The 25,374-nt window shown below is 45.1% G+C and overlaps 1 protein-coding gene across 1 annotated transcript in view; it reads left to right on the top strand.

Annotated features, from left to right (window-relative positions):
- Nucleotides 1-25,374, top strand: part of LOC126188665 (centrosome-associated protein 350-like) — a 268,811-nt gene that overhangs the window by 234,477 nt on the left and 8,960 nt on the right. The window contains exon 18 of the mRNA XM_049930268.1: nt 23,549-23,917. Coding sequence (XP_049786225.1) covers nt 23,549-23,917 — 369 coding nt within the window. The remainder of the gene's footprint in view (nt 1-23,548; nt 23,918-25,374) is intronic.

Here is a 25,374-nt window from a genome sequence, read left to right as displayed (position 1 = left end):
ATCTTGCTATTGGCTGACTATAACACGTGTCCTATGCTCTGAATAGCTGCTGTCATCGGCTGGCGAGATCTCGTGGCTTGAGATATGACTCGCTTACAAAAGGACATCGCAACCTCAGTTTCAACGCTCCGGAAACTAACGCGCTGTGTTTGGTGCAATTCGAATTTATACTTTCGTAATACGAAAATATGCAGCGTATATGTTGTTGCAAATCAAAGGCCTTTCCAAAACTTCTCTCCTTTTTTTAATCAAAAGTCTCTCCAAAACTTCTCTGCCCCGTCTTTTCTTTTTTTTCCCGGGAACTTCTATGTGATTGTATAAAACGTTAACCATTCAAAGGATTGATACGTTTTACAGTTCCGAGGGAAAATCTACGGAAAACCTACTGTCACTTAGCACAGAAAAAGTGTATTTTCGCCCGGGAAAAAGCATATTTTTTAAACGGGATATCCGGGAGAAATCCGGGAATAATCCGGGAATTTTTTTTCCTTGTCCCCGTATACACCCTGTCCATGTATACAACCTTCTATCATGATTCTTAAAGCAAGTGTTAGCTATAATTAAGTTGTGCTCTGTGCCAAATTCTACCAGGCGGCTTCCTCTTTCATTTCTTAGCCACAATCCATATTCACCTACTACGTTTCCTTCTCTCCCTTTTCCTACACTCGAATTCCAGTCACCCATGACTATTAAATTTTCGTCTCCCTTCACTATCTGAATAATTTCTTTTTTTATCATCATACATTTCATCAATTTCTTCGTCATCTGCAGAGCTAGTTGGCATATAAACTTGTACTGCTGTAGTAGGTGTGGGCTTCGTGTCTATCTTGGCCACAATAATGCGTTCACTATGCTGTTTGTAGTAGCTTACCCGCATTCCTATTTTCCTATTCATTATTAAACCTACTCCCGCATTACCCCTATTTGACTTTGTGTTTATAACCCTGTAGTCACCTGACCAGAAGTCTTGTTCCTCCTGCCACCGAACTTCACTAATTCCCACTATATCTAACTTTAACCTATCCATTTCCCTTTTTAAATTTTCTAACCTACCTGCCCGATTAAGGGATCTGACATTCCACGCCAGTTTTCTTTCTCCTGATAACGACATCCTTTTGAGTAGTCCCCGCCCGGAGATCCGAATGGGGGACTATTTTACCTCCGGAATATTTTACCCAAGAGGACGCCATCATCATTTAATCATACAGTAAAGCTGCATGCCCTCGGGAAAAATTACGGCCGTGGTTTCCCCTTGCTTTCAGCCATTCGCAGTACCAGCACAGCAATGCCGTTTTGGTTATTGTTACAAGGCCAGATCAGTCAATCATCCAGACTGTTGCCCTTGCAACTACTGAAAAGGCTGCTGTCCCTCTTCAGGAACCACACATTTGTCTGGCCTCTCAACAGATACCCCTCCGTTGTGGTTGTACCTACGGTACGGCCATCTGTATCGCTGAGGCACGCAAGCCTCCCCACCAACGGCAAGGTCCATGGTTCATGGGGATATTTTTCTATATTTAGAACGAGCTGCCATTCATCATAGCAAATAGAAATTGTGTCTAAGTTATCTTGCCTCGTTCTACAGTCACTCAATGACAATACTTTCCCTTATACTGCAGCGTCATCAGCAAACAGTTGCAGATTGCTGATCACCCTTTCCACCAGATCAGTCCATTTCTGTTAATAACGACTTGTTGAGTTCTGCCTATAAGAAAGTCCTGCAGTCCAATCACAAATTGCTCCAATACTAGGTAAGTTTGTATTATTTTCACTAAGCAACAGTGACGAACTGTATCAGAGACTTTACTGGAGTCAGGGAACCCATCACCAACCTGGGTACCATTGTTTGCGTCTCTCTGGATGTCATGGACAGAAAGAGCGAGCCAAGTTTCACAAGATGCCTGTATGAAGAATCTGTGTTGATTTACACATACAAGATTTTTGTCCTCCAAAAGTGGTATACTGCATAATCATAAAACATGCTCTATAATTCTACAACAGACTGATCTTAGTGATATAGAGTTATAATTATATTCATCTGTCTGACAACTCGCCTCAAAAGTGGAAACAACATGTTTTTTTTTTCTTCCAATCACTTGCTACCTGTTGTTGTTCCAGCAATATTTCGTAAACTGATGCTAGAAGGTAAGCAAGTTTTTTTTTGCATACCTCTGTAGAAACACATCCAGTACAGGTGCCTTTTCACTATTGAGTGATCTTAGTTAATTTTCTTTCCTGCAGTCACTTATCTCAATATCTACCATTTCAACATTCATAGGATTATTGAATGTAAGAGGCTTATTACAATCTTCCACGGTGAAAAAATTTTGGAAGACCAAGTACTGTATCATACAATGCAGGTTTTCATTCCCCCTCCCTTAATCTGTGGTCCAAGGCAGAGAAATACACCTTGGACTGCAGCCTAATGTCCGTAAAACAAAAACCACCAAGGTGTCACCTTTCATTACGTTGCTAGTATGATAACTGAGTAACTGAATAGATGATTTCGATCTGCTTACTGACAGCTGGTAAGAGTAAAACTTTTTAGGGTTTTATTCAGATCAGATTAGCCTTGGGAGAGCCAGCCTTGACAGAACTCTACCATCTGGTGAGCAAGATGTATGAGGCAGGTGAAATACTGTCAGACTTCAAGAAGAATATAATAATTCCAATCCTATAGACAGCAGGTGCTGTGAGATGTGACAATTACTGAACAATCAGTTTAATAAGTTACGGATGCAAAATACTAACGCGAATTCTTTACAGACGAATGGAAAGGCTAGTAGAAGCCAACCTCGGGAAAGATCAGTTTGGATTCCGTAGAAATATTGGAACACGTGAGGCAATACTGACCCTACGACTTATCTTAGAAGAACAATTAAGGAATGGCAAATCTACCGTTTCTAGCATTTGTAGACTTAGAGAAATCTTTTGACAATGTTGACTGGAGTACTCTCTTTCAAATTCTGAAGGTGGCAGGGGTAAAATACAGGGAGTGAAAGGCTATTTACAATTTGTACAGAAACCAGATGGCAGTTATAAGAGTCGAGGGACATGAAAGGGAAGCAGTGGTTGGGAAGGGAGTGAGACAGGGTTGTAGCCTATCCTCGATGTTATTCAATCTGTATATTTAGCAAGCAGTAAAGAAAACAAAAGAAAAATTCAGAGTATGAATTAAAATCCATGTAGAAGAAATAAAAACTTTGAGGTTCGCTGATGACATTGTAATTCTGGTAGAGACAGCAAAGGACCTGGAAGAGCAGTTGAACAGAATGGACAGTGTCTCGAAAGGAGGATATAAGATGAACATCAACAAAAGCAAAATGAGGATAATGGAATGTAGTCGAAATAAAATCGGTGATGCTGAAGGAATTAGATTAGGAAATGAGACACTTAAAGTAGTAAAGGAGTTTTGCTATTTGGGGAGCAAAATAACTGATGATGGTCGAAGTAGAGAGATTATAAATGTAGACTGGTAATAGAAAGAGAAGCATTTCTGAAGAAGAGAAATTTGTTAACATCGAGTATAGATTTAAGTGTCAGGAAGTTGTTTCTAAAAGTATTTGTATGGAGTGTAGCCACATATGGAAGTGAAACGTGGACGATAAATAGTCTAGACATGAAGAGAACAGAAACTTTCGAAATGTGGTGCTACAGAAGAATGCTGAAGATTAGATGGGTAGATCACATAACTAATGTGAAGGTATTGAATAGAATTTGGGGATAAGAGAAATTTATGGCACAAGTTGACTAGAAGAATGGATCGGTTGGTAGGACATGTTCTGAGGCATCAAGGGATCACCAATTTAGTATTGGAGGGCAGCATGAAGGGTAAAAATCGTAGAGGGAGACCAAGAGATGAATACACAATCTGACAAACCTTCACAGTAGTGGTGCTGGCTAGAAAAAGCGTTTATACTAACCTACTGTATGAAGGAGCTTTGTGGACCCTACAGCTTATCTGCCTGGCGACAGACCTGCAGCTTGCCATGATAACACAGATGAATACACTAAGCAGATTCAGAAGGATATAGGTACTGGGAGATGAAGAAGCTTGCACGGGATGGAGTAGCATGAAGAGCTGCATCAAACCAGTCTCTGGACTGAAGACCACAACAACAACATTCAGATCAGTTGGCAAAATTTTACTTACCTTGTGAAACACTTTTCACTTCACTCTCCTAACACTCGTTCAGCTTGATTTGGTTTTTGTTTGTCAAAAGCTTGATTTAGTTTCTGTTTGCCAACAAGGCTTCTACTTTTTTTTTTTTTTTTTTTTTTGCCTCTTGTCACTATTGCTAAACAAAAAACTTTTTATTATTGTTAACATTCCACAGAACACCTGCAGTCATTGACCCTGGAACAGCCTTATGATCACCGATTGTCTGCTCTGCATTTGCTGATTCAAGAAGTTCAGCAGTGTTAGTTACTTGGGAGTCTAGACTTTTGCCCCTATGTGTCAGTTCTCTGACTATTTGCTCGGAGTAATTTTCAGGCAAGATATTCAGAATACATATTTGTGGGCACCAGTTTTAAACATACAAACTTTTGCATTCCAAAGCTGGCAAACGAAAAATTCCCTTATATCACAATAGCATTATCTGAAACACTCTACCTCAATGGCTCCTGGGCCAGATGGTCTCTAAAAGCATCCAATTACAATGTATGACCCATCTGTAAAGATAATCTTCACCCAAATTATTTCTCATTCAGGTCCTGTAATAACTTCACTATATGTATTATCAAGTTCTATATAGCAATAACAATGCCACCACCATTGGCTCCTAGGCTGTCCTTGTGATTTACATTCCAATCTGAATACAGTACTTCATTACTATCCTCTTTTGGTTTCAGCCAGCTTTCTGTTCCTATTACGATGTGGATGTCATTACCTTTAATAAGTGAGATTAATGTTGCCATGGGTAAGGGACACGAGTTTCCGCTTCCGACATTTCAAAAACTTTTCCTTAAATAAACACATGGTCCCCATTGTTGGGTTTGACCTACCACCAATTTTTGGAATTCTCCAGAAATGTGTATCATGCAGGGAATATTGGCCAGTGTGGCATATGCTCCACCCTTGCACCTTTCCATCTTTGCTCCCTTCTCTTTAGTGACATAATACGCCCAAAACTCAGCACGGTAGCTATCGGTTGTGAGGTGGGGGTGTTACGGAGTACCTGCATTGTGGTAACCCCCTAACCATGCGGGGATTGCACTGTTGGTGCCTGAGGTGAAAACTCCCCTTTATGCCAAGGAGTATGTGCCCGCTGTAACTGGGGCATGGGGCCTCCGAGCAATGGATTACTGCCCAGGTGACCGTGGCTGAAGCTGGGTGGCACCCATAGGAAGAGCAGATGAAGTTTTCTCTCGCTGGTACCTATATGAACCCAGCAGTCTCTATGCAAGGCAAGCCCTCTTTTAATGCACAGAGGTACAACCCTAAAATAGTACCTCCCCTGGCTACACCAAGGGAGGAATGTAGGGCTTAATGGGAAGCAGAGAAATTCCTTCTGGCCACAACCACCTTATTCTTTGTGGAGAACTTAGAAGACAAGTTTGAGAGGTGGCAGCCATCTCGAAAATAAAAAGTGTGTTAGTTTTGATCAAAACAGCTTCCCCTGCCCAGTCACAGGAACTGCTCACTTGTAACAAGTTAGGTGACATACTGGTGACTGTCACTCTCCATAACATTCTAAATATGGTTCAGGGTATCATTTTCCACCAAGACCTGTTCTTGCATGGGCCAGCATGGAGCGATGGGGTGTTCACTTTGACTTTCATTTACATAGGGGGCAACAGGACAATAGGGTTGCAACTGGTGCCTTCATCTTGATCTTTGAAGGTGATCCATTGTCTGCAAAGATCAAGGTGATGGTATAGCGATGCGATGTGAAACCAGATGCTCCCCCACATGCAGCGATTGAAATTCTGGCACATGTCTGTGTGTTGCAATGCTAGCTTCATCTCTAGAGATTGTGGACAATTACTGCGTACGAGCACTCCTTGTGATCCCCCACCCCCTTGTCAGATTGCACTGGTTTCCAGAGAGAGAAGAAAATACAACGATACAAGACTCCGTACAAACTAACATGTCAAGTTGCCAAAAAGTAGTACAAGCGGTTGCACATAGCATGTAAAACAATGTCATTTGCTACAGCTACAATGACGTCTCCTTCTTTTATGATGGTATTCCGGCCATTACACCTCCTACAGTGGGTCCTCAGGACCACTCAACCATGCCTGCCCCCCCCCCTCCCCTGATGGTTGGGGCTCCCCTCTTGTTGCTTCCCCACACATACTTTGGGACCAGTGGCTTCTCACCCAGCAGGGACATTGGTCCCCACCTCCCAGCTGGCGACGAATCACCTCCCTCTGGATTCTCTTCCCAGGAAGGGGTCCCTCAGGACACTTTCTTCCAAGTTTTCCGCCAGTCCAGAGTCAGACAATAGGTGATGGCCGAAGGAGCCACAAGCTGCTTGTCACAAGGCTTTGCAATCATCGTCTTTACCTGAAACTAATTTGAAGAATCCCTCACAATCATTGAACTCCTCGAAGAAAAGAAAAAACAAGGAAAAATTCCTCCTAGAAATAAGACATTCCAGTGGCCCCCATGCCAATAGATCCTCCCTTTAACACTCCTGTGGCCGAGGCAGAGATTCCAGCAACCCCTGAGGCCTCAGTTTGCACCACACAATGGAATCCGATATCAATGCCATAATACCTGTCAGTGGCAGCAGGTGACCAAGGACATAACCTGCCTCTTCGGTCACTTCATGGCCTCACAGTACATCGACAACATTATTCTCCAGTGAAAATGTAGCACTTTTTTCCACCCCCCTCGGTGAGCGACAATATCTTTTAAGCACTTCCCCCGTCTTCTGCTTTGCCTGTCAGGAGATTTGGTTTTCAAAAATGCAGACCTCAGCCCTTCGTGGATATCGGGGAGATTATAAGAATCATGCGGGCGGATTTGTACATATGTTCTGGACACTGTATAGCCACCTTGTGCCTGTTAATACACCTCTGGAGGGTGCGGGTGGAGTTTGTACATACATTCTGGACACACTATGTAGCAACCTTGTGCCTCTTAATACACCTTTTGAGGGTGTGACTGTTCAGCTAAGAGCATTTCATGATATTACCATCTGCAGTGTGTACCTCTCTCCAAATGGTGAAGTGTCTAAGAACATATTGTTTGCATTGGTTACTCGGCTCTCCCTCATCTTTCATAATCTTAGGTGATTTCAATGCCCATAACCTCTTGTGATGTGGAACAACAATAACTCGCCACAGAAAACTTACTGGCACAACTTGATCTTTGCTTTTTGAGTATTGGTACACTTCTTTGCCATTGACATTTCTATTTGCAGGCCCTTGTCTTCTCCCATCTAACCACTGTAGAGTCCATGATGACCTGTGTGGTAGTGACCACTTCCCAATCTTCCTGTCCCTCCCTCAGCGTTACTCCGCTGGATGCCTGTCCAGATGGGCTCTCAACAGTATTGACTGGGGTGCATTCACCTCTGCTGTCGACCTCGGCTCCCTGCTGCATGGAGACATCAAAGAGACAATTCAGAATACAATTGCACCCATTCTTTCAGAAGCTGATTTGACGATCTCTTATTGTTTGTGCTGGCCCTGATGGAAGACCGCACCTTGGTAGTCATCAGAAACCTCAGAGGCCAATTAAGATCATAAGCAGACACTCCAGGGCCATAAGCGGCACCCATTGATGGAGCGCCTCATTGTCTTTAAACGGCTCCATGCCCGGCCCTTCCATCTAATAAAACGATGGAAACAGGAATGTTGGAAATGGTATGTTTCAACCATTGGACCACGTAACTCCCCTTTTGCAGGTTTGGGCAAAGATCAGATGTGTCTAGGGATACCAGACATCTGCAGGAATACTTGTTATTACCTTGAATGGCACTGTCTACACTGACCCACAGCCACCAAAAATTTTGCTCTGCATTATGCTTGAGCCTCTCCATCTGAGTGTGTGTCCTAAAACAGCAGGTGGAACGAAAGCAATTACCATTTACAATACACCATCTGGAGTAATTTAATGCTCCACTGAGCGAATGGAAATTCATCAATGTCCTAGCCCATTGCTCTGATAAAGCCCCAGGGCTGAATGGCATCCACAACCAAATGATCAAGCACCTGTCAATGAATTGTCAACATCATATCCTTGCCATCTTTAACTGCATCTGGAGTGAGCGCAAGTTCCCATTGCAAAGGTGAGAAAGTATCATCATCCCACGATTGAAACTGGGTAAACACCTCTAGAAGCAATTATCGCCCAGTAAGTCTCACCAATGTTCTCTGTAAATTGCTTGAAAACATGGTGAGCCTGTGGATGTGTTGGCTCCTTGAGTCTTGGGGTCTTTTGGCTCCACCCCAGGATGGTTTTTGCCAAGGCTGTTCCACTACTGATAAACTGATTTACCTGGATTCTGCTGTTTGAACAGCATTTGCCCAATGTCAAGCCCTTAGAGCGGTCTTCTTCGAGCTGCAAAAGGCTTGCGATACCATGGCCTTGCTACCTTACACAAAAGGGGTCTCTGGGGTCCACTCCCAAATTTTACTCAGGACTTCGTGTTGCACCATGCATTGCGGGTTCAAGTTGGTGCCTCCCACAGTACCCCACATTCCACACAATCCTGGTTCTGTTGGTTTTCTAATTTGGCTTTGTTGCATAATCATCTCCTCCTTTTGGCATTCCTTGGTCCCCCTCTGGGGTTTGACCTCCATTACAAAATTTCTCCTCTGTAGTGTGAGCCATTTGGGGAAGAGCACCTTACCTAGTGTCTCCGACGTGCGCCCTCCTAGTACATTCCATCTTTTCTTTCACGTCGTTGTCTGATGCTAGGGTGCATAGCCAGCACGGTAGCCAGCCCGTGTGGTGGGGTCGCTATGTACCCTTTTGGTTGAGCCCCCTGAACACACAGGGATCACACTTCTGACACCTGATCTGTGACCACCTCATGCATGCCTTGGAGTGGTTGCTCGTCCTCCTGGAGCATCGGAACTCCCGGCAATGGCCGCCGTGCCAGACGGCCCTTGCTGTGGCTGGGAGGCGCCCCTGAGGAGAGCCCCTGATCAGAGTGGGTGGTATCAGGGCGGACGCTATGCAAATGAAACGCATACGGGTCCAGAACTCTGGCCGTTCTTCTGCGGCCGTCTCTCTGCGTGGAACTGATTCCTCAAGTGCTGCTTCTCGTGCCCCTTCGGCCTTCCCTTCCATGGCTACCCACTGGGAAGAGGGTCAGGCCCGTCGGCTAGGGGCAAAACCTTTCCCCCGTTACCTAGTTTGCACCAGGACTGATGGAGATACTTTCACCAATATCAAACCTTTATTCTTTGTGGAACACATTGAAGACAAGTTTGGCGAAGTGGACTCCCTGAGAAAGATGCGGTCGGGTTCGTTGCTGATAAAAACTGCTTCAGCTGCCCAATCTGCGGCCCTTCGTGCCTGTACCCATCTTGACACAATACCTGTGTCCATTACCCCCCACCACTCTCTAAATATGGTACAAGGTGTGATTTTTCACAGGGACCTCATCCTTCAAACTGATGAGGAACTTCGGGACAATCTTGGACGGCGGGGTGTTCACTTTGTTCGGCGTGTTCAGAAGGGTCCTAAAGACAATCATATTGATACTGGTGCCTTTATCCTGGCCTTTGAAGGGGATACCCTCCCTGAGAAAGTTAAGATTATGGTCTATCGTTGTGATATGAAGCCGTACATCCCACCTCCTATGAGGTGTTTTAAGTGCTTGCGTTTTGGACACATGTCTTCCCGCTGTTCACAGGCCCCTCTCTGTGGTGACTGTGGACGTCCATTCCATGAGGGGAGTCCCTGTGTTCCCCCTCCTGTCTGTGTAAATTGTCATGGTAGTCATTCTCCACGTTCACCAGATTGCCCAGTATATAAGAAGGAAAAAAAAATACAGGAGTATAAGTCCCTCGATCGTTTAACCTGCACAGAGGCCCGTAAGAAATATGCGTCTGTGTCCATGACATCTAGTTACGCCTTGGTTACATCTTCACCCCTTCCTCCCCCTTCCTTACCCCCACAACGGACCCCTCTCCTCCTCCCCCCCCCCCACCCCTGCGGCTCCCACACCTTCTCCTATGGGCGCTGCTCCCCCTCCCCAGCCGGAGAAGTGTCCCACTCCTTCGGCGTCTGCCGGTCAAGGGCGCCTCTCCCGGGATGCCCCTTCCCGGCACCTTCCAGGCCAAAGGTCTGCTGCCACGCGACGACCGCGAGAGCCGCGGTCTGTCGGCCCCCAGGTCGCCCGGTCTCTTTCTGTTCCTGATCTTGCTGCAGCTGGCTCCTTCATGCCACACAGCCCTCCTCGATCGCAGCCTGAACGGAAGAAGGAACATAAGTCCCGGGACAAAGAGCCTCTGGTGTCACCGGAGGTCCCTTCCCCGACTTCACAACCGGATACTGACCTGTCGTTCATGGATGTCGCCCCCTCCTTGTCGGTGACGGGTGGGGACCCGGCGGTATGACTGGATATAAAGTGTTCAGCCCCCATTTAAACCATCGTTCTGTGGTTCTCCAATGGAATTGTAATGGATACTATCGCCACATTTCGGAATTGAAATCCCTTCTTTCGTCCTACTCTGCAGCTTGAGTGGTTCTCCAGGAATCTCATTTTACTGATACTCACTCACCGACCCTCCGTGGGTTCCGTGTTTTCTGTCGAAATCGGGTCGGACCCCTGCGGGCTTCTGGTGGCGTTTGTACATTGGTCCGTACAGACATTGCTAGCACATGGATTCCTCTTCAAACTACATTGGAAGCGGTTGCTGTTAGGGTGCACTTTGACTCTGCAATCACAGTTTGCAATCTTTATCTCCCTCCTGACAGGACTCCTACACCTGCTACCTTAACCGCCCTTCTTCAACTCCCTCCTCCCTTCCTCCTCCTCGGGGATTTTAATGCTCATCATCCTTTGTGGGGCAGTGCCTTTCCATCTAGATGAGGTCTTTTTATAGACCAATTTATTGCAGACCACGACCTGTGCCTTCTTAATGATGGCTCCCCTACTCATTTCAGTGCCGGTCGTGGTACCTTTTCTGCCATTGATCTTTCTCTTTCTTCTCCCTCTCTCCTCCCTTCATTACACTGGTCACCACACGACGACCTTTGTGATAGTGACCATTTCCCGTTGATTATCACGCTCCCTTCCCGCTCCCCGATGGACAGGTTGCCTCGTTGGTCTTTCCAACGCGCCGATTGGCCTCTATACACTGCACAGGTCGCGTTTTCTCCCTCTTTGTCGGGTTGTATTGATGACGTCCTACGTGACATGTCTGACGCGATTGTTCGCGCTGCTAGCCTTGCTGTCCCGCGCTCATCTGGACTATTTCGTCGCTGGCAAGTCCCGTGGTGGAGTCCCGTGATCGCCGTCGAGCTTTGCAACACTTTAAGAGGCACCCATCCGTAGCCAGCCTTACTACCTTTAAACGCCTTCGCGCTAAAGCCCGTTATTTAATCAAACAGAGCAAGCGAATATGTTGGGAATGATTAGTTTCTTCCCTTGGTTCTACTGTCCCTCTGTCACAGGTATGGGCTACACTTCGCTCTCTCCAAGGTTGCCATCAGCAGTCCACCCTCGCAGGCCTTCACCTGCCGGATGGCATTTGTACGGACCCATTAGTTCTTGCAGAACATCTAGCTACCCATTTTGCAGTGGCATCAGCGTCAGCCTCCTATCCAGCTGCTTTCCTTCATCAAAAACAGCGGGCTGAAGCTTCCACCTCATGTTTCACCCCTTGTGAATCAGAATCTTACAACGAACCTTTTACTGAATGGGAATTTCTTTCTGCTCTCTCTTCTTCTCATGATACGGCCCCTGGCCCAGATTCCATTCATAACCAACTGCTTCAACATCTCAGTGCTCCACAACGGCAACATCTGCTTCGGGTGTTTAACCGTATCTGGCTCCAGGGTGACTTCCCTTCTCAGTGGAGGGATAGAATTGTGGTTCCTGTCCTTAAGCCTGGTAAGAACCCCCTATCTGTTGACAGCTATCGGCCAATTAGTTTGACCAATGTTGTTTGTAAGTTACTTGAACAGATGGTAGCCCGTCAGCTCAATTGGGTCCTCGAATCTCGGGATCTATTGTCCCCTTACCAGTGTGGCTTTCGAGAGGGACGGTCTCCAATCGATCATTTACTCCGCTTGGAATCCGCAGTCCGGCAGGCTTTTTCCCAGCGCCGCCATTTGGTTGCAGTGTTTTTTGACCTTCGCAAGGCCTATGACACGGCCTGGCGCCATCTCATCTTACTTACCCTTCATCATTGGGGTCTTTGGGGCCCACTCCCGAATTTTATCCGCCAGTTCCTGATCCATCGGTCATTCAGAGTCCGAGTTGGTACTGCTTTTAGTTCTCCACAGACCCAGGAGACGGGCATCCCACAGGGTTCTGTCTTGAGTGTCCTTCTTTTCCTCATTGCTATCGATGGACTTGTGGCCTCTGTCGGTCCCTTGGTTGCCCCTGCCCTGTATGTGGATGATTTCTGCATTTGGGTTAGTTCCTCCTCGATGGCATCTGCAGAACGGCAGCTCCAGGTAGCTATACAGCGTGCCTCTGCATGGACCCTCTCACACGGGTTTCAATTCTCTCCTTTAAAATCGCGAGTGGTCCACTTCTGCCGCCGTACTATGATCCACCCTGATCCAGAGCTCTATCTCGCTGCACAAAGATTGCCTGTGGTCCCACAGTTTCGTTTCTTGGGTCTTCTTTTCGACAACAAGCTCACTTGGCTGCCCCATATCAGACTTCTGAAGGTAGGATGTTTCCGTAAACTCAATGTCCTTCGCTTCCTTGCCCACTCCTCTTGGGGTGCGGACCGTTCCCTCCTCCTCCGTCTTTATCGTGCTCTAGTTCTGTCTCGCTTGGACTATGGTTGTCAAGTTTATGGTTCAGCTGCTCCTTCCACACTGCACGTGCTGGATCCAGTCCACCATCGTGGTATCCGTTTGGCCACCGGTGCCTTCCCTACTAGCCCTGTTGATAGTCTCCTGGTTGAAGCTGGGATCCCCCCCCCCCCCCCCCCTCCCCCGCCTTTCTGTTCGGCGGTCCCAGCTTCTGGTGTCTTATGCACTCAGCATCCGTTCCTCTCCCACTCATCCTTCCTATTCTATCCTGTTCCCAGACCATGGGCGTCGCCCACCCGACTCCCGCCCTCGGGCGGGTTTACCGGTTGGGCTGCGCCTTGCATCTCTTTACCGTGATTTTCAGCTTCCTTCTTTGTCCTGTCTTCCTCGCTCCCTCCCCTCTACTCCTCCTTGGTTAGTTCCTCGGCCTCGAATTCGGATGGATCTCTGGCGAGGTCCAAAAGATTCCATCCCCGCGGTGGTGTTCCATTCCTTTTACCGCCAAATTTTATGGGAGTTTCGGGATGCTGTTGTTCTCTACACTGATGGCTCTAAATCTGCTGATCATGTGGGGTATGCCTTCACGTCCTCTGTCGGAACGGAAAATCATCTGCTGCCACCTACATGTGGGGTGTTTACTGCGGAATTGATGGCAATTTCCCAGGCCCTTACCTTTATTAAACAGTCCCAACACAACCGCATTTTGTTATGTACGGACTCGATGAGTGGCCTTCTTGCTATTGACCGGTGTTTTTCGCGCCATCCCTTGGTCTCTGCCATCCATGACCATCTCGCTGATATTCACCGTGCTGCTTGTTCCATTGACTTCCTTTGGGTCCCTGGCCATGTGGGTATCCCGGGTAATGAGTTCGCTGATCGTTTGGCTGGGGGAGCAGTCACTTACCCCCCATTTTCTGTAACCCCTCCTGCAGCAGATTTACGGCTTCACATCAAATCCCACTTCGTACAGTCATGGGCCACTTCTTGGGAGGCTACTCCCCTGTCTAATAAACTTCGTGCGATTAAGGTGACACCAGGCCCATGGCGTTCTTCCTTTCGCCTCTCCCGAATGGACTCAACCACACTGAGTCGTCTCCGCATTGGCCATACCAGGCTGACCCGTGGTTTTCTTTTGCGTGATGAGCCACCCCCACTATGTGGTTGTGGAGCCTTCCAGTCAGTAGCCCACATTTTGGTTGAATGCCCCCTTCTTTTGGCTCTGCGTGCTAAGTATAGGCTCCCCAACACTTTACCTTTGATGTTGGCTGACGATTCCCGGATGGTCTCTCTGGTTCTCGGTTTCCTCCGGGAAAGTGGTTTTTATTCTCAGTTTTAAGGTTTTTAACCTCTCTCTGGTGTTGGGGCAGGGCGGTGAGTGTTTGGGTGTCTCCCACTGTAAGCAGTGTTCGGAGATTCCCGATTCCCCTCCCTGACCGAAATCCTCTTTTCTTCCCCTTTTACTCTTTTTTTACCCCTTTTTTTAAGGCTTGGTTAGTCTTTCTATTCCCATACGTCTTTCTACATTCTAGCAGTTGTACCTTTTATGTCATAGGTGGTCTTGCCTCTGCTGCTTCAGCATAGTGTTGGGTTCGTTCTCTTGCCGACTTCCCTCATTTTGTTTTATACCAATGACAATATGACTGCCTTTTTACGTTTTTACCTTTTTCCATTTAATTTTTCTGACTTTACTGCGAAGTCTCATTAGCGGAATGAAACAAGGGACTGATGACCTTGCTGTTTGGTCCCTTAAACCTCAAACAACCAACCAACCATTCCACACAATGGGGTCATGCAGGGCTCTGCACTGAGTGTTCCTCTCTTTCTAGTTGACATCAATGGTCTAGCAGTAACTTTGGAGTCCTCAGTATCACCCTCCCTGTAAGCTGATGACTTTTGCCTCTACTATTGCTGCTGTAGTGTGGATGTCGCTGAGTGTCAACTGCAAGGTGCCATACGAGAGGTGGAGGCATGGCCCTCATCCATGGCTTTCAGTTGTCAGCCACCAAGACTCTTGTCATGCACATCCCCATCAATGTTGTTCTCTTCACCTACAACTAGAATTTTACCTCAACAACCAACTACTGAATGTGGTGGAGACTGACCACTTTTTAGGACTGGTCTTCAATTCTCGGTTGACATGGATTCCGCTGTTCACAACCTGAAGCGAAAATACTGGCTGCACATTGATACACTTCACTGCCTGATGAGTGACTCTAGCTGGGGTGCATCACACTACCCTTCTGCAGCTGTACAAAGCCCTGATACAATCCTGTCTTGTTTATGGAAGTCTGGCATACGGTTTGGCATCACCCTCAGTATTGCGAATACTGGATCCAATATACTAATGTGGGGTTCGACTTGTGACAGGAGATTTTGAACTAGCCCTCTGAACAGCTCATTTGTTGAGGCTGGGGTCCCTCCATGGTGGATCAGGTGTCTACAACAGTTTATCAGTTATGCTACCCAGGTTCACACCTCCCCTCAGCACTTGAACTACCATCTCTTTCCAAGCACAGAGATCCATCTCCCACAATGGTGGCCCAGATTATGAATTACAGTCACAATCCGCATCCGGTTTCTTCTCTGTGAGCACCATTTGTTTCCTCTTCCACCTCTCATGTAGGCCTACTCATGTACACCTCCATTGAGCATCCTTTGGCCACAGCTTCGTCTTAACCTACCATAAGGTCCAGAAGATTCAATCTCTCAGGAGGCCCTCTGACACCAATTTTTCTCCATCCTTAGTACATCTCGAAGTTCATAAGTAGTATATACTAATAGCTTGATGGTTGCTGGTCACATGGGCTTTGTTTATACTCACACAGGACATACTATGCACTCCTTCTCAGGCGGCTATAGTGTTTTCACTGCTTAGTCGAGAGCCATCTCACATGCTCTTGAGCATATCCATTCATGCATCGGTGGGATCCTTTCTCATCTGCAGCAACTCCTTGAGCAGTTAGCAAGCTCTCGACCAGTGCTACCCTCACCATCTCGTGGTTATTGCTATCCAGGATTCCCTGTATACCCTCAAACAATGTGGATGCTCAGTGACCTTCGTCTGAATCCTGGGCCACGTCACTATCCCAGGGAATGTGCTCACTGATAGCCTCACCAAACTGGCTACCAATAAATTGACTCTTAAGATGAGTATTCCGGAAATAAACTTCCGATCAGCGTTACACCATCAAGTTTTAGGACTCTGACTTCACCAAACTAACTACAGGTGATAAAGGAGACTAAGAATCTGTGGAGGTCCTCCACACAGGCCTCTTGTGAGGACTCTACCATCCTTGCCGGCTCCGCTTCAGCCATACTTGGTTGACTCATGGTCATCTACTCCGTCACAAAGACCCACCCTACTGTTGTGGTTCCTGTTTGATGGTGGTCCATATTTTGCTGGACTGTCTCAACCTAGCTGCCCTACGGCACACTCTTAATCTCCCTGCCTTGCTAATTGTGGCATTAGGAGGCGATGCCTCTGTGGCTGACTTAATTTTACATTTATTCATGAAGGGGGCTTTTACCACTCTCTTTAAGGAAGGGCCACTTACCCTTATCGGCCCATTGAAGTGTTGACAGAACACTTTGTGGCTTCCTCTGCCCAGACCAGGCTGCAGTTGTCTGGGTTTGGTGGTCCAGCCCAGTTCTCACCCTCCCTGCTCTTTTACTCTTCTTCCTCACTCTCAAGTGGAGTGTTAAGACATGTTCATTTTTTGTCCCTCTGTGCTTTTCTTACACTGTCTATGTTGGTGAGACAGTTTCTGAGTGGAGTACCTCTGGTAAGTGGCAGGGGCTGGAGGATGTATGTCCCCTCATTGCACTCTGCTTTCAGGGGCTTCCAGCTGCTCCCTAGATGGGACACTTTGCCTCCTTTTCTTCCTCTTTCTTCTTTTCTTGTTTTTGTCCCTTATCTCAACTTCATTGACCTTTCGTAGACCTCGGGGTCTTGTTCCCCTGAGGTTTGTGCTTTTAGGCTACCTCTGATCTTCAGTCTTGGAGACCTGTCTGTTCAAGGAAAAAGGGGATGAAGACCTTGTAGTTTGGACTCTTTAATCATCCAACCAACCATAGGCCAGGCTGTTCTTGCAGGTATCTGTTAGCTCACCTGTAAGCAGATGCAGGTAGCATAAGCTACCTACCAGCTACTTGATCACCCCTGGTCCTGGGGGATCGGCTGGGAAAGTATGATCGCACAGGTACCTGACTGCCCTCACATTAGCTGTTTGCCCACCCTTCCTCGTGTCTGAACAGCTTAGGATGGGGGGGGGGGGGGGGGGGACGACCACGCCAGATGTACTCTGCTGCCTTAGTAGCCTCTTCCTTTGTGTAGTGCATGCCTATCTCATTTGGAGATATTTTTTGTGGGGGGGAGTATTTATAACTCTCCACCTGATTGCAACAGTTGGGATATTGGCACCAGAGATCAAATCAGAATTGTCAGAGCTCTTGTTCAGTCTATCCAGCTGGCTACAAACCATAGGACCATGATTGATTCTGAAAACAGTGCATCAAATATTTGTCTAGAGCAGTTCAGCCTGTTGTGTAAAGGCTGTGACTGACACTGGCGCTGAGCCAGATGCTGTCACCTCTCCTGTTTCAGAGGAAACCACTCAGCCTGCAAGATCCGGGCAATCGTAGAGGGTGGGATTATTGGTAGTTGGGAGCTCCAACGTTAGGCGTGTTATGGGGCCCCTTAGGGACTTGGCTGACAAGAAGGGTAAGAAACCAATGTGCACTCCGTGTGCATACTGGGTGGAGTCGTTCCAGATGTGGAAAGGGTCCTCCCGGATGCCACGAAGAGCACAGGGTGCAGCCAACTGCTGGTGGTTGCTCACATCGGTAACAATGATGTGTGTCACTTTGGATCAGAAGAGATTTTCTCTGGATTCGAGCAGCTAACAGAAGTGGTAAAGGCTGCCAGTCTTGCTTGAAAGATGAAAGCAGAGCTGACCATTTGCAGCATAGTCGACAGGACCAATTGCGGACCTCTGGTACAGAGCTGAATCAGAGGTTCAGACAGTTCTGCGACCGTGTAGGCTGCAGATTCCTCGACTTGCAGCAAAGGGTGGTTGGGTTTCGGGTTCCGCTGAATAGGTCAGGTGTCCACTATACGCAGGAGGTGGCTACACGGGTAGCAGGGGCTGTGTGGTGTGGAGTGCATGGTTTTTTAGGTTAGAGGGTCTTGGGAAAATATATGAAGGGCTTCAGCCACAAAGGGTGCAGGCTGAACACAGGAAGAACGTAGATACAGGAATCAGTGGTATAACAGTTGTAAATTGCCGTAGCTGTGTTGGGAAAGTACCAGAGCTCCAAGCACTATCAGGAAGCACTGATGCTCAAATCGTTATAGGCACTAAAAGCGTGCTAAAGCCGGATATAAGCTCAGCCGCTATTTTTGCCATGAACCTAATGGTGTTCCGAAAGGATAGACTAAACCGGTTGGTGTTGGCGTGTTTGTTGCTGTCAGAATAGTTTATATTGTCGCAAAATTGAAGTAGATACTCCCTGTGAGTTAGTATTGGCAGAGGTCATTGTTGGCAACTGGAATAAAATAATAATTGGATCCTTGGATCCTTTTACAGACCCCCCCCCCCCCCCCCCCCCCCCAATTCAGATGATACAGTTGTTGAAAGGTTTAAAGAAAACTTTAGAGTTTGATTTCAAACACGTACCCGACTTATATGATAATAGTTGGTAGTGAATTTAATTTTCCCTCAATATGTTAGCGAAAATACATGTTTAATTCCTGAGGTATGCATAAAATATCATCCGAAATTGTGCTAAACGCATTCTCTGAAACTTATTTCGAGCAGTTATTCCATGAGCCAACGCGAATAGTAAACGGTTGTGAAAACACACTTGAGCTCTTAACAGCAAATAATCCTGAGTTAATAACGAGCATCAAAACCGACACAGGGATTATTGAACACTGGGTTTTCATAGCGAGATTGAATATTGTAATTCCCAAATCCTCTAAAAATAAGCGAAAAATATACCTATTCAGAAAAGCAGATAAAAATGCACTTGATGCCTTCCTAAGAGACAATCTCCACTCATTCCAAATTAATAATGTAAGTGTAGACCAGATGTGGCTTAAATTCAAAGAAATAGTATCGGGAGAAATTTAGAGATTTATACCAAATAAATTAACAAACAACGGAGCTGATCTGCCTTGTTACACAAAACGTGTTAGAACACAGTTGCAGAAACGACAAAACAAACATGCCAAATTTAAACAGATGCAAAATCCCCAAGATTGGCGATCTTTTACAGAAGCTCGAAATTTAGCACGGACTTCAGTGCAGGATGCCTATAACAGTTTCCACAACAAAACTTCGTCTCGAAACCTGGCTGAAAATCCAAAGAGATTCTGGTTGTATGTGAAGTATGTTAGCGGCAAGAAACAATCAATGCCTTCTCTGCGCGATGGCAATTGGAGATACTATCGAAGACAGTGCTGCCAAAGCAGAGTTACTAAACACAGCCTTTCGAAACGCCTCCACAAAATAAGACGAAGTAAATATTCCAGAATTCAAATCGAGAACAGCTGCCAACATGAGTAGCGTAGAAGTAAATATCCTCGGAGTAGTGAAGCAATTTAAATCACTTAATAAAAGCAAGTCTTCTGGTCCAGACTGTATACCAATTAGGTTACTTTCTGAGTATGCTGATGCATTATCTCCATACTTAACAATCATATACAACCATTCACTCGATGAAAGATCCGTTCCCAAAGACTGAAAAGTTGCACAGGTCACACCAATATTCAAGAAAGGTAGTAGGACTAATCCACTAAATTACAGGCCCATTTCATTAACGTCGATATGCAGCAGGATTTTAGAACATATATTGTGTCGAACATTATGAATTACATTGAAGAAAACAGTCTATTGACACACAGTCATCATGGGTTTAGAAAACATCGTGCCTGCGAAACACAACTAGCTCTTTATTCAGATGAAGTGTTGAGTGCTATTTGCAAGAGATTTCAGATCAGTTCCAAATTTATGGATTTCCAGAAGGCTTTTGACACTGTACCACACTAGCAGCTCATAGTGAAATTGCGTGCTTATGGAATATCATCTCAGTTAAGTGACTGGATTTGTGATTTCCTGTCAGAGAGTTCACAGTTTGCTGTAATTGACGGAAAGTTATCAAGTACAACAGAAGTAATTTCTGGCATTCCCCATGGTAGTGTTATAGGCCCCTTGCTGTTCTTATCTATATAAACTATTTTGGAGACAATCTGAGCAGCCGCCTTCGGTTGTTTGCTGATGATGCTGTCGTTTATCGACTAATAAAGTTGTCAGAAGATCAAAACAAACTGCAAAACGATTTAGGAAAGATATCTGAATGGTGCGAAAAGTGGCAGTTGACCATAAATAACGAAAAGTGTGAGATCATCCACATGAGTGCTAAAAGAAACTCATTGAACTTCGGTTACACAATAAATCAGTCTAATCTAAAAGCCTTAAATTCGACTAAATACCTAGGTATTACAATTATGAACAACTTAAATTGGAAGGAACACACAGAAAATGTTGTGGGGAAGGCTAACCAAGACTGCGTTTTATTGGCAGGACACTTAGAAAATGTAAAAGACGTACTAAGGAGACTTTCTACACTACACTTGTCTGTCTTCTTTTTGAATATTGCTGTGCGGTGTGGGATCCTTATTAGGTAGGACTGACGGAGTACCTTGAAAAAGTTGAAAGAAAGGCAGCACGTTTTGTATTATCACAAAATATGGGAGAGAGTGTCACAGAAATGATACAGGATTTGGACTGAAAATCGTTAAAAGAAAGGCATTTTTTGTTGCAACGGAATCTTCTCAAGAAATTTCACTCGCCAGCTTTCTTCTCCAAATGCGAAAATATTTTGTTGACACCAACCTACATAGTGAGGAACGATCACCATGATAAAATAAGGGAAATCAGAGCTCGTACGGAAAGATATACGTGTTCATTCGCTAACGATATTGGAATAAGAGAGAATTGTGAAGGTGGTTCGATGAACTCTCTGCCAGGCACTTGAATGTGATTTGCAGAGTATCCATGTAGATGTAGATGTAGACATAGAATGAGGATGGCTGCCAAACCTAGGTTATGAGTGGTTTTAGTGCCAACATGACTGCAAGAAGCTTTATCATCTTGAAAAAAAAATTGCTATGGCAATGAAACTTCGTGATGGCATTTGTCTGTCTCAACATATTGACTTTTCAGTGTGACAGTAATTCATTGCAATGGAAGATTGGATGGAGAACTTGTTTGTTGAAGGCTGTATTTTAGCTGTTTTGGAAATGTTCTACCTCAAAAATTACATTTGCATTCTATAAATGGCTGTCACTGGGTACCTTGTCAGGAGAAAAAATTTAATAGCCCAGAGAAGCATCATGTGTACCTGTCCTGTCAGACTAAGGTGGACATTGTCACAGAGCAAAAATACCCCCTTGGACAGCTTACCATCAAATTTCTCCTTGACACCAACCCATAATTTCGTTAGCAGATTTCAGTTGTATGCTCCTCTGACAGTTTGCCTGTCATGAACAACATAATGTGGTAGGGGGCAAAAAAACAAAAAAAAGGAATTCCAAAAACCTGCTCAACGTCTCCACACCTACACTGCTGTTGACAAAACTTAAATCACCTGCTGTAGCACCAATGGTCAGTCGAAACTGAATGATCGAATCATCAAAGTACTATATTGTCAATGATATCAACCAGTGTCCAAAGTGTTAAGCTTTAATTAATTTGAAAAAAGGAGCCCGATATGCAGGGTAAGACAAAATTTCTTGTCTACTTCTAACTGTTTGGTAATAATATTACTACATGCAACTATTTTTAAAGCTATTAACAAATATTTGTTTTATGTAAATAACTGATGATTGGGTATTTACATTTCTGGTAACGGGATATCGACACAAATCCATTGCTTGGTTTGCACCTCTGCCTTGGAATTATAGTGATACACTGAGCACTCATCCATTGTGATTAAGCAGCTAAATACATCATGTGATTTTGTCTAACACAGCACATTTGAGTTGCTGCTGCAGCTTGGCAGGCTGCTCGAATTGTTACGTATGATTGCAGAACCCAGCAGATGGAGATCTTTGTCATGTTGAAAATGTCATGCAAGATGTTGAAAACTGATCCATGTCCAATTTTCACTTTTTCTGTTCTTGCCTGGATTGTACTGTGATGGCCTTCAAGCACCAGGGCGTCCGCTTCTCTTGCTATTCCAGATTCTTCATGGAGAGATGATCTGACACTTTGTTTTCATCATTCAGGCTTGCTTAACTGCACTTGAAACATCTACACTATCTGACAAATGTAGCAAATATGGTCCAGTGTTCCTGTATACTTCCATCATCTCAGCATGCATTGTTGCAGCATTGTCCCTCTGTGAATTCAGAAAATGGCTTACCACATGAGACTGTGCCATTTTGTTTTGTCTCCTCTAGCAGCAAGCTGCTGTAGTGTGGTCTCTGGATTTCAGAGTATACCAGGACTGCAAACTTGGACCTCCAAATAAACAAAACTTTTATTAACAACATTTTCTTTCAAGATGATAATTAAAGTTAGTAAAATACCCCTCATGTTTTCAAGAAGTTTCACCCATAGTATACAATAACTGCTGCCAGAGCCTTTTCCACAACTCAAATGAGTCTTTCCAGCAAGCATAATGAGTACACAATGGCCTTCTTTCTCAGCCTGCCTGTCATTTCCCTGAGAGGCTCTGTTACCACACTAACATTGGAGCTGTGCTTTGGACGCAAGTCCTTCGGCGCAACAGAAGAGGCAACTCCTGGTGGCTCAGATACATTATCAACACTGGGTAGCATCTTGCTGTTATTGCTGAGTCATAGTGGTACAGATGTGCAGCCAGTTTCCCCAGTTGCTTCCAACTCAGAGATACAAGAACCCACCTATGTTCAGCACTCACTCTTGAATAAGGACAGGCTGGTCAGATGTTGCACATTTTGAGGATAGTGTTTTCGGGCATTTCTGGAATACCAGATGTGTCACAGTTTTTGCCAGTGAAGCCCCAGCATCACTGTAGCTTAGGGGAACGCCCTGAGGTGTGTCACAATGACCAACACAGCTTCTAGTTTTTTCCGGATAGCTGCCAAGGTACCTTGTCTGCTCACTACATGTACAGTCCCATATAACTGGCTTATAAAGCCTGTCCTGGGTCAGGGGGAGGCAAGAGCATATGTATTACCTTTAACAGCAACAGAGTTAAAATTTCCTTTCAGTGAATTAGATTTAGGTTTTCTAAGATTTTGTTAAATAGTTCGAGACAAATTCTAAGGTGGTTCCTTTGAAAAGGACATGCTGAAATCCTGTATCCCTCACCAAGCCAAGTTTGTATTTGATGATGTGGTCTGTGGGGAGGTTAAACCTTAATCATTCTGCTCTTCCACAGGAAATTGTATTTACAAGATGGGTGTTGGTGAAATGTAGTTTGTCATACATGAAGAGTACAGATTTTTCATCATCATTAATTTTTAATTGCTACTAAGCTTAGTTGCGCATAGTGCAGGTTGAGGCAAGGGGACTAAAGTAGTACTCACAAACTAGTACAAAAATTATTGTAACAGTGCATCATTTAAGTGAAAACTCTTTAGTTGTTGTATGTTTATAGGTCCAGATGATGAGTACGGTGAAGAGACTCCTCGACAACAGATGACAGTGAAGCGAAGTCAGGAAGCAGTGCGAGCACACGTGACACGGAGGGCAACAGCCCTTCTAGATGGTAGTGCTGGTGCAGGATCAGGCTCTGCTGGCAAACTCAGGCGCTTGGCTGTAGGACCACGATGGCGACGACGTGACCATGTTGATGAGTTGCTTGTGCGTGAGGCACGTGACGAAGAACCGGGTTGGATTGACTACCGGCGTGATGAAGCACAGCTTCGCAATGAGACAGCGTGTGCATTGCTGCATGATTTGCTCGATGATACTGTGACTGCTATTACAACGGCCATTGCAAGACGAATGGCTCCCAAGACAACAGGCAAGTGGCAACCAGTACTCAGTTTTTTCTCTGTCAAATCAAATATGTATATTATATTGAAATTCTACATCAGCATAAAATACCTATTTCATAAATTTTCACTACTTACAACTGTATGCCATTCGTGTTATCTAGGGGTTTATTTTTATCATCTCTGCAACTTATAGAATGTACACATTACTGAAAATAGTATTTTGACTACACTTCGGTAAATATAAAATTTGTCTCAAAATACCATTAATAATTTCCTTTCTGTGTATCGATAGATTTGTTTTGTGCATACCTTAAATGGAATGCAGTGTTCTTAAACAGCTTGTGGGAGTCACCACATCAACAAGGAAAGCCCACAGTACACCATGAAGTGTTGTGCTTTGGAGAGAACGGAGTTGGTTACTCCTTGGTTTACATAAATTTCCTTGTCTTTGTGGTAGCAATGATTTTGGAATTTCTTTGTTGAAGTCTGATGAAAAAGGTTATTGAAGCATTCTAGTTGGTGTGTATCATTTGATTAAATAGTGAGAAACAGGGATTGCCATAAAGTGGTGCAAGCAAGGAAAAACAGTAAAATGGACACACAGAACCATATGGTATCATCAGGTCAAGACATAACTAGATGACTAACAAGAAAGCAGTTCGCAACCTTCCAGGACAGTTTGCAGACACAAATCGCAGACCTGCAATTAGCGATGTCAGAGCAGGGAAGTCCAATGATGAGTGTGCAATCACCAGGTGGTGCCAGATGTGCTTTATTGGAAGACCACAGATGAAGGTACAGACACCACAGTTTCTGCCAGACAAACTGGCATTTTGATTTGCAGTGCTGGAGTGGGCATTTGAACAGAATGAAGTAAGGGATGAATAAACGAAATTCGCAGTAGCAATAAACACATTAGATCCGTAGGTACCTGCTATAGACACATTTCATTCTCAGGTTGCCAGAAGAGCAACAATTCATTTTTTTTGACAAAGTTATTAATCAACAGTGTGTGTAAACTGTTGGATCAGCGCATTCAACAAGTTTTGCCTAAGAAGTTGATGGGGGAGATGATTCCCTCGGAGTACTGATGGCACTCCCCTGGCATCATTGGAGACACAGAATTACTGGACAGGACACTGCGGCACGTATAGTTAGCATAGCTACTGGGGCAATCAAAACAGCAGTGGTCATATGCAAAAAAGATTGTGTTACTGCACTCATAGTGTTAGCGGACAGAGTTTTTGAAACATTAAACCGAAACAAGGTTTTGTAATTGTAGTTAGACAAAAACAAAGACCAACATTGCGACATTTGTGCAGTACGGGCTGGAACTGGTTTTTACGGGTGGAACGACCATGTCAAAGGCTTATGGTCAGTGACCAAATAGAACTTTCAACCGTACAAAAAATCATGAAACTTGGTTACTCAATAGACAATAGCTAAAGCTTCCTTCTCAATTTGAGAATAGTTTTGCTGGGCA

Source organism: Schistocerca cancellata, chromosome 5 (assembly GCF_023864275.1).
Source record: "Schistocerca cancellata isolate TAMUIC-IGC-003103 chromosome 5, iqSchCanc2.1, whole genome shotgun sequence".
Classification (NCBI taxonomy): Eukaryota; Metazoa; Arthropoda; class Insecta; order Orthoptera; family Acrididae; genus Schistocerca; species Schistocerca cancellata.
The sequence above is the reverse complement of the archived record's forward strand: the minus strand, read 5'-3'. Positions and strand labels throughout refer to the sequence as shown.